This window comes from Stegostoma tigrinum, chromosome 14, assembly GCF_030684315.1.
Source record: "Stegostoma tigrinum isolate sSteTig4 chromosome 14, sSteTig4.hap1, whole genome shotgun sequence".
Taxonomy (NCBI): Eukaryota; Metazoa; Chordata; class Chondrichthyes; order Orectolobiformes; family Stegostomatidae; genus Stegostoma; species Stegostoma tigrinum.
In genome coordinates, this window is record NC_081367.1 from 68,264,852 (window position 1) to 68,280,414 (window position 15,563).

At 45.6% G+C, this 15,563-nt stretch overlaps 1 protein-coding gene across 2 annotated transcripts in view; it reads right to left on the reverse strand.

Annotated features, from left to right (window-relative positions):
- The window catches only part of hps3 (HPS3 biogenesis of lysosomal organelles complex 2 subunit 1), a 54,130-nt gene extending 42,573 nt beyond the window's left edge, over positions 1 to 11,557 (reverse strand). The window contains exons 1-5 of one of the 2 annotated variants that reach the window (XM_048542798.2): positions 11,290 to 11,557; positions 10,898 to 11,179; positions 10,260 to 10,778; positions 6,698 to 6,869; positions 1,520 to 1,605 (exon numbers count right to left, since the gene is read on the reverse strand). In XM_048542798.2, the coding sequence (XP_048398755.1) occupies positions 1,520 to 1,605; positions 6,698 to 6,869; positions 10,260 to 10,778; positions 10,898 to 11,111 (991 nt within the window). In that variant the 5' untranslated portion in view covers positions 11,112 to 11,179; positions 11,290 to 11,557. The remainder of the gene's footprint in view (positions 1 to 1,519; positions 1,606 to 6,697; positions 6,870 to 10,259; positions 10,779 to 10,897; positions 11,180 to 11,289) is intronic. The other variant, XM_048542799.2, reaches the window with a different exon arrangement.
- Between the last annotated feature and the right edge of the window lie 4,006 nt (positions 11,558 to 15,563).

A 15,563-nucleotide genomic window follows, 5' to 3' on the forward strand; every position in this document is an offset into this window, starting at 1 on the left:
CCTATAGAAAGCCTTAGGGTTTACCCTGATCCTATCCGCCAACAACTTCTCATGTCTCCTCCTGGCTCTTCTGAGCTCTCTCTTTAGGTCTTTCCTGGCTACCTCGTAGCCCTCAAGCGCCCTAACTGAGCCTTCACATCTCATCCTAACATAAGCCTTCTTCTTCCTCTTGACCAGAGATTCCACCTCCTTCGTAAACCACGGCTCCTGCACTCTACAGCTTCCTCCCTGCCTGACAGACACATATTTATCTAGGACACACAGGAGCTTTTCCTTGAATAAGCTCTACATTTCTAATGTGCCCATCCCCTGCAGTTTCCTTCTCCATCCTATGCTCCCTAAATCTTGCCTAGTCTCATCGTAATTACCTTTCCCCCAGCTATAACTCTTGCCCAGTGGTACACACCTATCCCTTTCCATCACTAAAGTAAACATAACAGAATTGTGATCGCTATCACCAAAGTGCTCACCTACTTCCAATTCTAACACCTGGCCAGGCTCATTACCCAGTACCAAATCTAATGTGGCTTCGCCCCTTGTTGGCCTATCTACATATTGTGTCAGGAAGCCCTCCTGCACACACCGGACAAAAACTGACCCATCTATAGTACTCGAACTATAGTGTTCCCAGTCAATATTTGGAAAGTTGAAGTCCCCCATGACAACTACCCTGTCTCTCTCACTCCTATTGAGAATCATCTTTGCTAGCCTTTCCTCTACATCTCTGGAACTATTTGGAGGCCTATAGAAAACTCCCATCAGCTTTCCTGCTCCTCTTATGCTGCCTGACCAGCTGTGCTCCTCCAGCTCCATACTGTGTTATCTCAGACTCCAGCATCGGCAGTTCTTACCATCTCTGATTGTTTTTGTTTGCTTTTTTCTCTTCAATTAACTGCTCCCTCCCACCCTGAGCCCCCTTTCCCTTCAAAAATCAGTTTTCTTTAACTTCACTCAGTTGATTTGACCCCGTTCCACAGCTAAAGGGATACTTGCAGTTTAAATGCTGGGAAATTGCTAGGATGTAAATGATACAACATAAGGTTTGAAAGCAAAGAGAGTTTTGACTTGAGAGAACCAGAAAAGACCAGGACTTGGGAATGGAAATTAATTCTGGGTCAGACAATGGGAAGAGGTTCAGTATAAAAGAACCTGGGAGAGAAAAGCAATTGCAATAAGGAGCGAAGACAATGGTAAGAAAGTAGATGGCTGATTTGAACAAAGGGAAACAAAAATAAAATTGTGGGAAAATAAATGGAAATATTGGCAGAATGCAAAAAAATCTAGACAACGGTTGGTTACATGTTCTGTTCAAGGGATTGGGAAGAGCTGATTAGCTCATGCTATGGATTAACCAGCAAGCCACGTCTCTCAGACACAGGCACAGACACACAAAAACTCCCTCTCTCCCCTACCTCCTCAAGGTTGTATTGCCAAAGGCAAAATTTTACACTGAAACCCCCTGAAGTCCAATGTTAACCGAACAAATCCAATCTAGAATTTGTGCTGCAAGTTACAGTACCTGTAGCAAACATCGGGAGTAACTGAAGGGAATGCAGAGCAGTCTCTTCAACAGAGTAAATGTGAGCCAGATCAGGAGCAAAACGCCTTTGAATAGGGGTAAAAAAAAGCAAAATTACAATTCATCTTTAAAAATTATACATTGAGACTCAGAGTCCTACAGCGCAGAGACAGTCCCTTTGGCCCAAACTGGTCCATGCCAACCCGAATGTCCATCCACGCTAACCCCATTTCCCTGCACTCGGCCCACATCCTTCTAAACCTTTCCTATCTGTGTATTCATCCAAATGCGTTTTAAATGTTGTTATTGTACCTACCTCAACCACTTCCGCTGGCAGCTCATTCCATATGCATAACACCCTCTGTGTAACAGAGTTGCCCTTAGTTTCCCATGTATTCTATCCCTTCTTACCTTTAAGGTGATGCTCCCCAGTCCTTGATTCCCCAGCCCCAGGAAAAAGACTGAGTACATTCACCCTATCCATGCCTCTCATGATCTTAATAAAAATCAAGACAACTGCGGATGTTGTAAATCAGGAACAAGAACAGAAGTTGCTGGAAAAGCTCAGCAGGTCTGGCAGCATCTGTGAAGAAAAAAAAAATCAGAGTTAACGCTTCGGGTCTGGTGACGCTCCCACAGAGCAGTTCTGAGGAAGGGTCACTGGACCTGAAACGTTAACTCTGTTTTTCCCTTCACAGATGCTGCCAGACCTGCTGAGCTTTTCCAGCAACTTCTGTTTTTGTTCCGCTCATGATCTTATGCACTTCTTTAAAGGATCCCCCCCCTCTCAATCTCATAGGGTCTAAACAAAAAAAAAAGTCCTAGTTTGTCCAACCCTCTGCTATAACTCAGCCCCTTGAGTCCTGGCAATATCCTTGTAGATTTCTTCTGCACTCTTTCCAGTTTAATAACATCCTTCCAATAGCCAGGTGACCAAAACTGAACATAATACTCCAAGTGGGGCCTCACCAATGTACTGTACAACTGCAACATAACTTCCCAACTTCTATACTCAATGCCCTGACTGAGGAAGGCCAGTGTGCCAAAAGCTTCCTGCACTGCCCTGTCTACCTGTCACTTTCAGAGAAACGTGCACCTGAACTCCAAGGTCTATCTGTTCCACTACACTCCTTAAGGGTGTACCATTCACCATAAAACTCCTACCTTGATTTGACTTTCCAAACGCAACACTTCACACTTATCTGTATCAAACTTCATTTGCCATTTCTCGGCCCACTTCTCCAGCTGATCAAGATCCTGCTGCAATTTCTGACAACCTTCCTCACTGTCCACACAACTGCAATCATGCCTTGTACATTATCATCCAAATCATTGATAATAGATAACAAACAGCAATGGGCCCAGCACCTGAGACACACCACTAGTCACATGCCTCCAGTCAGATAAGCATCTTCCCACTATTCCTCTCTGCTCCCTACCATCCAGAGGATTGTGTATCCAATTTTCCAGCTCTCCCTGGATTCCGTGCGATCTAACCTTCCAGAGCAGCCTACTATATGGAACCTTATCAAAGGCCTTACTAAAATCCACATAGACTACATCTACCACCCCGCCCTTATCAACTTTCAGGGTCACTTCATCACAGCACTCTAACAGATTTCCGAGGCATGATCTCCCACACACAAAGCTATACTGACTGCTCCTAATCAAACCCTGTCTTTCCAAATGCATGGATATCTTATCCTTCAGCATCTTCTCAAGTAACTTACCTACCACAGATATTAAACTTATTGGTCTCTCATTCCCAAGCTTTTCTTTGCAACCTTTCTTGAATAAGGGCACAACATTTGCTACCCTCCAATCTTCCAGGACCTCAGCCGTGGCTAACAATGATGCAAATATATCAGCTAGAGCCCCTGCAATTTCTTCTCTAGTCTCTTGCAGGATTCTTGGATACATCTGATCAGGACTCAGAGATTTATCCACTTTTATACATTCTAATACTTCCAAGACTTCCTCTGCTGTTTTTTGGACTGTTCCCGAGAAATTGTCACTAACATCCCCAGGTTCCCAAGACTTCACGTCTTTCTCCGCGGTAAACACAGGAGAAATATTCATTGAGGATCTTGCCCATCTCCTGCAGTAGCCCACCAAAAGTCCACTTTGGTTCTGGATGGGTCATATTCTCTTTCTAGTTTTTTTTTCCTCTAATATACTGAAAGAATCTCTTTGGATTCACCCTAATCTTCTCAGCCACAGCTGTCTCGTGCCCCCTTTTCACCCTCCTGATTGCTTTCTTCAGTAAACTCCTGTATCCCCTACATTCCTCCAGGGATTCCCTTGATCCCAGCTGCCTGCACCTGAGCCATTACCACTCCTCCGTCTTTCTAGTCAAAGCCTCAATATCTCTTGTCATCCAGAGTTCCCTACTCTAGCCAATCTTGCCCTTTACCCTCACAGGAACATATAGACCTTGGACTCTAGTTATCACACTTTTAAAGGCCTCCCACTAGCTGGACGTCCCTTTGCATGCAACAAACTACTACAATCATCCCCTGCAAGCTCCCCATTTAAACAAAAAATCCCAATTTGGAAAGGAGTAAGAATGGAAGTTATTGGTTGGTATCTGCTGCTTGCCAAATGTTGATGATGACTATGAACAGTGAATCTGGGAACAGGTGATGTATTCTTAAGCTCTGGAAGCACAAAAACGAGGCTAACACATAGAAGAATGTTTTTGGATGGAAGGCTTGGGAGAAGACAATTCAAGATTTCAAATCGGAAAGAGAACAAAATGATGTAGTACAATTAGAGACCATTCAAACTCTCACGTCTATGCCAGAGCTATGTAATTAGTTCCAATTCTCTCACTTTCACCACATTCCAGCAATTTGTTTTGAAGTTTTACATCAAATTCCCATTGTAAAAGAGAGTTAACTTTTAAATCTGCTTTGATTACCTTGAGGAAGGGCACTCCAGAGCATTCTAATATGCTGCATACATTTTGCTCCAGTGTTTTACCAGTTAAATGTAATCTGTGGTTTCTGGTTAATGATCTCCGTTACTCATACATTCCCTTCCCTTACCACCACCACCACTCCTCCCTAGTCAGCTGAAAGTTTCTCAGTGTCTAATCCATCAAAGACAACTGATTTGATTTTCATGCATAAATCCAGCATATTTTGGAAATCAGATTCCATTCACACCCTGTCAAAAATTCACTTGACCTTTATTATCACAACACTTTTTTTCCCCCCATTCACTCATTTGTCTATTCATTCACAGCAATGTGGTTGTCTCTTAGCTGTCCTTTGGGCTATTACGAATAAGTTATAAATGCTGGTCAATCCAGGCATCACTAGCGAGGCCAGCATTTACAGCTCAAAGGGCAGTTATGAGTCAACCACATTGCTGTGGGTCTGGAGTCAAACGTAGGACAGACCAGGTACGGGTGGCAGTTTCCTTCCCTACGGGACATTAAACTTTTCCAACAATCGACTTTGGTCTCACGGTCATTTTTGAACCCTTAATTTCAGAGTCTCTGGCGGAATTTGAAACCAGGTTGCCAAGGTATTACCTGGGTCTCTAGATTAATAGTCTGGCAATTATACCCCAAGGGTATAATTCCCTGCAGTTCCCTGCAGGGCAGTCTGGTCTGATCTGAACCAGTTCAAAGAAACGAAAAGAAGTTACAACTGAAATTTGTCTTACGTGTGTCCTTTCCCGTTGATGAATACAGTCAAAGTGTCAATTCCTGACCTACACTGCATTTCATAGTTGAAACCAGGACAATGTGGCCAAGATCACGATTCTATATGGCAGGCCACAAGTTTGAGCCCATGTTCAATCAATGAAAGACTTATTACATTCCTTCTCGCATATTTCAGCTTTCCAATTCCTTTGGTAAAGCTAACAGGCATTAAAACAAAATCTGAAATTGACCCATGCTGTTAGACAGTATCTAATAGCTGGTTAGATTGACAGCAGCAGGATCATAGGCTTCATGGCAACGTGTTAATGTCACTGGACGAGTAATCCAGAAATTGTTCTGGGAACAAGAGGTCAAATCCCACTATGGCAGGATGGTGAAATGAAAATTCCAAAAAAAAAATCTGGAATTAAGAAAAGCCTGACTAATGCAATCACATCAATTGTCATAAAAGTCACTTATGGAAGTAAATCTGCCATCCTTACCCAGTGTAGCCTGGATGTGAAACCAGACTACAACAATGTGGTTGACTCTGATGCCCTCTGAAAGGCTCTGTGGAGAAGGCTAACTAGTTTGAAGCAATTATGGATGTACCTTACTAAGTATACCAACATCCTGTCCACAAATGTAAAAAGTTTCTTTGACCCGATCGAAAGTCACGTGGGAAGATCCAAGAGTGGCTGGTTACATGAAAATGATTTATTCCAAAATGAAAATCAAATTTAATACTATTTTAATGTGTTCGGCAAATGCAATTCAGAGTGCTCATTAAAATTAGTTTTATACAGGAGCCTTAACAGTGACATAGAACAGTACAACACAGGAACAGGCCCTTGAGCCTACAATGTTGTGCCAAACACAATGCCAAATTAAACTAATTCCTTCTGCCATCCATGACCCCTACACCTCCATTCCTTTCTCGTTCATGAGCTCATTCAAAAATTACTTAAATGTATTGCATCTGTCTCCATCACCATTCCTGACAAGATAACAAAGTGATGATCTCTGATGAAGGGTCTAGGCCCGAAACGTCAGCTTTTGTACTCCTGAGATGCTGCTTGGCCTGCTGTGTTCATCCAGCTCCACACTTTGTTACCTTGGATTCTCCAGCATCTGCAGTTCCCATTATCACCATTCCTGACAATGTGCTTCAGGCTCCTAACCAGTCTGTGTAAAGGAAAAACATTCCCCCCCTCCCCACAACCTTAATTGCATGCCCTCCAGTATTAGACATTTCACATCTGGGAAAAAGATTCTGCACATCAACCCTACCTGTGCATCTCATAATTTTATAAACTTCTATCAAGTCTCCCCTCAGCCTGTGCCGCTCCAGAGAAAACAACCCTATTTTGTCCCGCCTCTTCTTATAGATCATACCCTCTAATGCGGGCTGCATCCTGGTAAACCTCTTCTGCACCCTCTCCTTACATCCCCCCAGTAATGCGGCAACCAGAACTGAATACAATGAAGTGACAGTTTATAAATTCTAAAGATCAACATTGCCTCACCTGTATAGTATCTGTCGTAAGTACACATTATTATGCCGCTCAGTTGTCAAACTTTCCGCACCTGTCCACTCCAAATTGAGCACAACTCCAGACCCCCAAGTGTCTTCACCAAGTAATTCCAAAGGCCTTTGGAAGAAAATGAATTCATCCTGTTCTTGGCTCAGAGATGCTGCTTGAAAAATAAAAATTGCACAAATGCATTAAGACTGAGATAGGCTGACATCCTTGTAGCATGGGCCACTAGCAGCACCATCCTACTGTCTGAGTGAGAGGTAATTTCTACCAGTGGCTGGATATCATCAGCTACTAATCAGAGATATCTGATATGTTCTCCACAGGATTTTCCTTTCAACTGAAAAAAAGGCAAAGTTTATTTAGCATATTCCTATCGAGAGACACTTGACATCTAAGTGAAACTGGAATCGTTACTGGAAGGCAAGAAATTCTGCAGTCAATTTGCACAAAAACCCAAGCAGTAATGTGATAATAACCAGGTGATCTGTTTACAAGCTCTGGCTGAGTCATACATAAAATAAGCCAGGACATCAGAAACGAGCCCTCGATCTCCTTCGAATCGTTACATGGGTGTGTTCAGATCTATCTGAGGAGCAATGATAAGACGTAGTTGTAGAAATAGGCTATTCAGCCCATCGAGGCGGTTCCATTGTTCAATTAGATTATGGCTGATCTGATAATCTTCAACTCCACACCTCTGATAATCCTTGATTCCCTTACAGGTTGAAAAGTCTGACAACCTCAGCCTTTAATACACATAATGACACTGTGCTAAAGAATTCCATAGATAAATTACCCTAGAGAAGAAATTCCTCCTCATCTCTGTGTTAATCATGTTACCCCTTACTCTGAGATTATACTCCCTGGTCCTAGGATCTCCCGTGAGGGGAAAACAACTTCTCCTGAACTAACCTGACAAGCCCCCAAGAATCTTGAATATTTCAAAGATGTTGCCTTTTCATTCTTCTTTCTTCAAGGAACACAGAGCCAATCTACAAATCTCTCCTCACAAGACAATCCCTCCATACTTGGTATCAGCCTAGTAAACCTTCTCTGGACTGCCACCAATACTATCATATCTTTCCTCAAATAAGCTGGCCCAAAGCTGTTCAGTCTTCCCACTGTGTGTATAGTCCTGGCAAATCCTTCCTATTTTAGTATTCCATCCACATTGAAATAAAAGTCAACATTCTATTTGCCTTCTTTATTACCTGCTGAACTTGGATGCTAACTTATTATGATTCATGCAGGAGGATCCCTCTGCTCTGTAGCTTTCTGCAGTCTTTCTCAATTTCAATAATATTTCACCAGAGTGCATGATCTCATATTTCCCCACTTTATATTCCATCTGCTAAGTTTTGTTTATTTGTTTAACCTGTCTATATCCCTCTGCAGATAGTTGTATCATCCTCACCACTCGTCTTCCCAACCACTTTTGCATCATCTGCCAGGCTTCTACGGAACTGAAATTTACGCGCGTCACCCCCATATTGTTCAATGCTCAAGGCAAATGATTCGTAATTGCCACGTCATGGTACCATCCCAGATATTGTTAAATACAAAACTATGAACGTTTAGGCAGCAAGGCCCTCTCAGTGCAGAGAGTTACAGGACGGGGCACTGGATTTTTACACTGCATCATTTGCCTTGTCTTAATCAAAATGTTGAATGAGTGCGGGTTAAAAGTTTCTAATTCACTTGTTCATCCCAACAAATGTTTCTCCCCCCCACCCCACCTTACCTGAAATACTGGCTAACTAAGTGTGGAGCTGGATGAACACAGCAGGTCAAGCAGCATCTTAGGAGCTGCTTGGCCTGCTGTGTTCATCCAGCTCCAAACTTTGTTATCTCGGATTCTCCAGCATCTGCAGTTCCCATTATCTCTGAAATATTGGCTCTTCCGTTTTTGGTGGTCAGACAGTACAAGTGTTGATGCCCTTCCTAAATGGTTATTTGTTGCCTGAAATCTCAAATAAACAATATGTATGAACTTTCTTTTGACTGTTCAGAAAGAAAAGGGGGTCCCAGTCAGATTGGAGCATAGCCCCTAAAATAAAACCACGAAGGGCAGATGCTGGAGATTTGAAACAAAAACAGAAGTTGCTCGAAAAACTCAAGTGCGGAGAGAAAGCAGAGTTAACTTTTCGAGTCCAGTAACTTTTCTCCAGTACTTCAGACTTGGCAGATGAGACAACTGATGAAGGGTCACTCGACTCAAAACATTAACTTGACTTTCTGTCCACTGATGCTGGCCGACCCGAGTTTCTCCAGCAATTACTGTTTGAATTAGATCCCAACCTGGCATTCACTTAGACACATTTCTAGCAAGTCTTGGCAATCATGAACATGAACAACTTTCACATCTCTGCCCCTCTCTGGACTGCTGATTTTAAATCAACTTTCACCATTGCAGATCTAGAGATATCCTCTATCCTGAAAATATGAAGATGCGTATTTAAGGAACATCTTGTGTGTCCACGGCATAAATCAAAAGCAATTTAGAATCAATGTGAAAACTTTTGAAATATGGAATTGCCATAATCCTACTGGACCATAGTTGCACAAGAACACACTCCCACTCTCTTCCTGCAGCGAGAGGGATGAGGATGGAGGAAGGAGGGGCAAGGGAGGTGGGGGAGGGACCAGGGCCCACCATACCTAAAGATGAAGCGGAGGTTGAGAAGGCAAATCCTTCATGGAAAGCTCAGCCAGTGTGGGAAATGAGCCTGTGGTGTTGGTATCACTCTGCATTGCAAACCAGCCATTCAGGCAACTGAGCTAACTGACCCCTTCCCCTGATAAAATATGATCAGTATTTTAACAGAGAAGTCCAAGCCTCCAATGTCATAGAATCCCCGAGTGCGCAGATAGAGGCCATTCAGCCCATTGCATCTGCAACAACCCTCCAAAGAGCATCCTACCCAGAAACCCCCCCCCCTTCTAATCCCTGTAGCCCCATTCCTACCATGGCTATTCCACTCAGCCTGTACAATACCGAACACTAGAGGACAATCTATCATGGGCAAACCAACTAGCCTACACATCCCTGGATTGTGGGAGGAAACCAGAGCACCCAGTAGAAACCCATGAAGACACGGGGAGAATGGGCAAACTCTACACAGACAGTCGCTTGAGGTTAGAATTGAATTCAGATCCCTGGTACTGCGAGGCAGCAGTGCTAACCACGGTGCTGTCTGTTACATGCAGTGAGTTCCCACAAAAGCTGCCGGGGGTAATGACATCCTAATCTCTCTATCATGCTGATTGGGGAAGAATACTACGCAGGAGACTAAACGAATGCCCTTTTCTTTCCTCCAAAGTTTCAGGGGGTTGTTTTACACAAATGGTGGTGTATCAATTTAGCTCCTCAGATGATCTCAAAGCACTTGCACACCACCGCATTGGGAGTTACAAGCTAGACCATGGTCTTTGACTCAGACGCAAGAGGAGTGCCAATGAGGTCTGACTGCCAGTATTAATTTGCAGAGAATTAAATATTCAAAACGTAGAAGCTCAGGTCAGCACAGGCGCTCGGTTTTCTACTGACCTTCTCCAGTGTCACTGCTTTCTATGTCGGTGGCCTTGTTGACTGATGCTGTTTTCCGACCAGCCTGTTGCTGCGCTGTGTTCTCCACTTGTCTGGCCCTCTCTAACTTCAGCACCAACACTTCCAGGTCCGCTATCATGGCCAAGCAGCCATTGCAAAACGCCACTTCCAGCAGCTTCAAACTGACGTGCACCACCAGAAATCGCTCGAAATCGAACACGGGGCTCTGACCAGCCAGTGCCACCTTCTTCAGCCGGAAGAAAACCACCTTGTTGTGGCAGCCAACCACCAAGTCCCCCTTGATGGGGCAACAAGAAACGGAGACTGGGGGCTCCGAAAGCGGCACCTCGATGATTTCCATCTGATCTTTGGCTGCTCCTTCAAATGGAGCCTGCAGCATATGCCCCACGATCCGTACGCCAACTCGGGACTTCCCTTGAGCTTGGCATCCCTTCCAGTTGAAGTAGACCCGTAGGGACAGTACATTACTCTTCTCTTCGATTGCTACAAGATAGCAAGCTGGATGGGGAGAAATAGGAGGCACAACATAAATGAATAAGTGAATCGTTTCACTAACACATTATTGATCTCGTCTTCATATGCACTAACTTAAGGAATGCCATGCGGAAACATTTTACCTATTTCACTGAACGTTATTTTCTGGACTTTCCCGAGGGCGTTAAAGGAGCAGATGGGCTGGCATCCGACCTCTGTTACGCTGAACGCTTCGATTTTACACCCGGCGGAGACCACGAAGAGAGTATCCCGGCCGCAGCACAAAGTATCCGGTTCGTGTTGAACGGGAACGATCAGCTGGGCGGCGAACGGGTGACAGTTGTACACTCGCACCATCTCTTCCTTTCACTCTGATAGTGAGGTGAAGGAATCGGGAAGGAGCGGTGCCCTGCCCCTTTAAATCACTAGGATCAGATGGTGGAAGAGAAAGAAAAAGAAAACCCCATTACACAGCCATTTCATTAGATACAAGCTGAGAAAAACGTTAGCTGAACTAAAAAATAAAGGCACTTGCAATTTATTGGGCGCAATTAACGTCTTGTTACGTCTCCAAAAGATTTTATAACCGGCAATCGATGCGGACAAGCGAGTTGTAGACAAGTTACTTTCCTCCAGGATCCCATCGTTGCATTTTTACTCCTCGTCAGCGCAGAGCTCTCTGGCTTCTCCCGTGAACACAAGATCCTCTCGACTATTGGAATGCCCCACACCACTTCCGCAACCACTGTAACATTGTCAGCTTCCATGTTACCTCGGCCAATGGGAAACGCCGGCCCAAACGACATCGCTGTCAATCAAAAGGCGCTCGGCCAATAGGAAACGTTAGGGCGGACGGCCCCGTCGTCCTCGAATAGTGGCTGGCCAATGGCAATGAGACGCTGGACGTCAATCAATCAATGTCAACACACAGCAAAAAGCTACCCTGAAAGTGAAAACTGCAATGGAGCAGGAATGGTTGTCAAATCGTGGCTGTGGATAGAGGGTATTTTTTTAAAATATGAGTTAAGTTGTTGGCCTTCGGTGAGAACTGGAATGGCGATAGTCATTTGACCCATTTAGCACTCAATGAAGAAGGGACACCGGATTCGAGATTCTCTAGCTATTTGCTTTTGTTTCGCTTTCTGTCTGCTACAGCGAGTAAAGTAAGATCCTGAGAAATTACAGTATTTCAGACAATTTGTCTCCTCCAACGTAGCCTATCATTCATTAAGAAAATGCCTGATTTGATTGTGGTCTGAATTCCTTGTTTCCCCTGCCTGACGTACCCTGCCGTCCCACACCTCATAACCCTTGACTCTCTTGTAGATGAAAGTCTATCAGAACCTTGAATGTACACTGTAGCTGCAGAAATTTTCATCAGTTTGATACTACTTGAGGTTATAAAACCTGCAGGCGATAGGAACAGGAATTGAAAGGAGTTGAGGCTGAGTAACTTTTTTTGCCTTCCTTTGACTGGCCGAATAGCCTCCTGTATTATGAATCTTTCACTTTCTGGCACCCTCATGTTTCTGTCCGCGCACTTAGAATAGTAGTTTTTACTTTATATTTCGCTCCTGAGTCTACCTTTTTGCAGTCCTCGCATAAATTTCATCTGCCATTTTCCAGCCTATCCCCTCTTAACGTCTCATCCTATTCACGAGGAAATCATCAATACTCACGAGTTGTCCGTAGAGATTATTACATCACAGAAGCAGGCAATTCAGATCTTTGCTAGTGTTTATACTTTAAACGAGCCTCCTCCCAGCTCTTCTCATCTATCTCCATCAGTATATTGTTTTAATCACTTCTCTCTGGCCTGCTTGGCTTATTTCCCCTTTAATGTACCTATGTTATTTGACACAACGACCTTCTCCGGTAGCAAGGACCACATTCTAATTACTGTCTGTCTCAAGGACTTCATCTAAGATTCTTATTGATTTGTTACAACCAACTTCGACTTGTGATCTCTGATTCCATAATTCTAGACTGACAGTTGTAAAATTTCGTTTTCACATTTTGGAGGGGTTGAAACATTTATGCTATTAACAACAGAGTCCTTTAATAGTCGAATTAAATTAAAGCCAATATCAGAAACAAACTTAAATGCAATGCAACTTTCCCTGTTGACAGTTGTTCACAAATCACGTGTAATGCTGTCTTATGATGGAAAGCGTTTGCACTCTGCTGACATATTCCAAGGAAGAGTTGAAATTCTATACGGCTGCTGGTTATTGATTCATTCACATGTCTATCAAAGCGGATATAGTAGTTTATAGAAAATTATGTTGTCATTCAAAAGGCAAGGGCCGGATGGAAGATAAATAGTTATCGTCCGCAGCACATAAAGAAAGGGGACTACAAGATGCTGGAAATCTGAAGTACGAAATGCAACTTTTTTAATGAACATTGCAAACTGTCTATTCCTTTAAAGGGGGGAAAAAGATATCTTGCAGGTGAAACTGAGATAACAAAGTGTAGAGCTGGATGAACACAGCAGGCCGAGCAGGAAAGCCGATGTTTTTGGATCTGGACCCTTCCTATCTCGAGCCGGTGAAAATCCTGTTCCGACGCCGACGGAACCCCGCCCACAACCTCCACAGCCAGGAACCCCAGTAGAGACAGCTACACTGAGCCCTGCCGCATCTTCAACATCCGCCCAGACCTTCCACTGACTGAGGATGAACGGTCAGTCCTAAGCAAGGGGCTCACCTTTGTCCCCCTACAACCACACATCAACGAATACCAGTCACGGTTGGACATATAACAGTTTTTCTGCCGCCTTCGCCTCCACGCCTACTTCTTCAACCGGGAACCTAACCCTCCCTCCACTGACCCCTTCGCCCGCTTCCATCACAAGTCCTCCTCCTGGACACCGCCTCCAGGCCTCCTACCTTCCCTTGACCTCTTCATCTCCAACTGCCGTCGAGACATTAACCGCCTCAACCTCTCCACCCCTCTCACCGACTCCAACCTCTCCCCCGCAGAACGGGCAGCCCTCCGCTCCAACCCCAACCTCACCATCAAACCCGCAGACAAGGCTGGCGCAGTGGTAGTATGGCGCACTGACCTCTACATCGCCAAGGCCAAACGCCAACTCTCCGACACCACCTCCTACCGCCCCCTTGATCATGACCCCACCCCCGAGCACCAAACCATCATCTCCAACACCATTCATGACCTCATCACCTCAGGAGACCTCCCACCCACAGCCTCCAACCTCATTGTTCCCCAAACCCGCACGGCCCGTTTCTATCTCCTTCCCAAAATTCACAAACCTGCCTGCCTGGTCGACCCATTGTCTCAGCCTGTTCCTGCCCCACCGAACTCATCTCCACCTATCTGGACTCCATTTTCTCCCCTTTGGTCCAGGAACTCCCTACCTACGTCCGTGACACCACCCACGCCCTCCACCTCCTCCAGGACTTCCAATTCCCTGGCCCCCAACACCTCATTTTCACCATGGGCGTCCAGTCCCTATACACCTGTATTCCACATGCAGATGGCCTCAAGGCCCTCCGCTTCTTCCTGTCCTGCAGGCCCCCTCCACTGACACCCTCATCCGTCCAGCCGAACTCGTCCTCATCCTCAACAACTTCTCTTTCGATTCCTTCCACTTCCTACAGACTTAGGGGGTGACCATGGGCACCCGCATGGGCCCCAGCTATGCCTGCCTCTTTGTAGGTTACGTGGAACAGTCCCTCTTCCGCACCTACAAAGGCCCCAAACCCCACCTCTTCCTCCGTTACATTGATGAATCGGCTCCACCTCTTGCTCCCCAGAGGAGCTCGAACAATTCATCCACTTCACCAACACCTTCCACCCCAACCTTCAGTTCACCTGGGCCATCTCCAGCACATCCCTCACCTTCCTGGACCTCTCAGTCTCCATCTCAGGCAACCAGCTTGTAACTGATGTCCATTTCAAGCCCACCGACTCCCACAGCTACCTAGAATACACCTCCTCCCACCCACCCTCCTGCAAAAATTCCATCCCCTATTCCCAAGTCCTCCGCCTCCGCCCCCACGATGAGGCATTCCACTCCCGCACATCCCAGATGTCCAAGTTCTTCAACGACCGCAACTTTCCCCCCACAGTAGTCGAGAACGCCCTTGACCGCGTCTCCTGCATGTCCCACAACACATCCCTCACACCCCGCCCCCGCCTCAACCGCCCAAAGAGGATCCCCCTCGTTCTTACACACCACCCTACCAACCTCCGGATACAACGCATCACCCTCCGACACTTCCGCCATCTACAATCCGACCCCACCACCCAAGACATTTTTCCATCCCCACCCTTGTCTGCTTTCCGGAGAGACCACTCTCTCCGTGACTCCCTTGTTTGCTCCAAACTGCCCTCAAACCCCACCACACCCGGGACCTTCCCCTGCTACCGCAGGAAATGCTACACCTGCCCCCACACCTCCTCCCTCACCCCCATCCCAGGCCCCAAGATGACTTTCCATATTAAGCAGAGGTTCACCTGCACATCTGCCAATGTGGTATACTGCATCCATTGTACCCGGTGCGGCTTCCTCTACATTGGGGAAACCAAGCGGAGGCTTGGGGACCGCTTTGCAGAACACCTTCGCTCGGTTCGCAGTAAACAACTGCACCTCCCAGTCGCAAACCATTTCCACTCCCCCTCCCATTCTTTAGATGACATGTCCATCATGGGCCTCCTGCAGTGCCACAATGATGCCACCCGAAGGTTGCAGGAACAGCAACTCATGTTCCGCTTGGGAACCCTGCAGCCCAATGGTATCAATGTGGACTTCACCAGCTTCAAAATCTCCCCTTCCCCCACTGC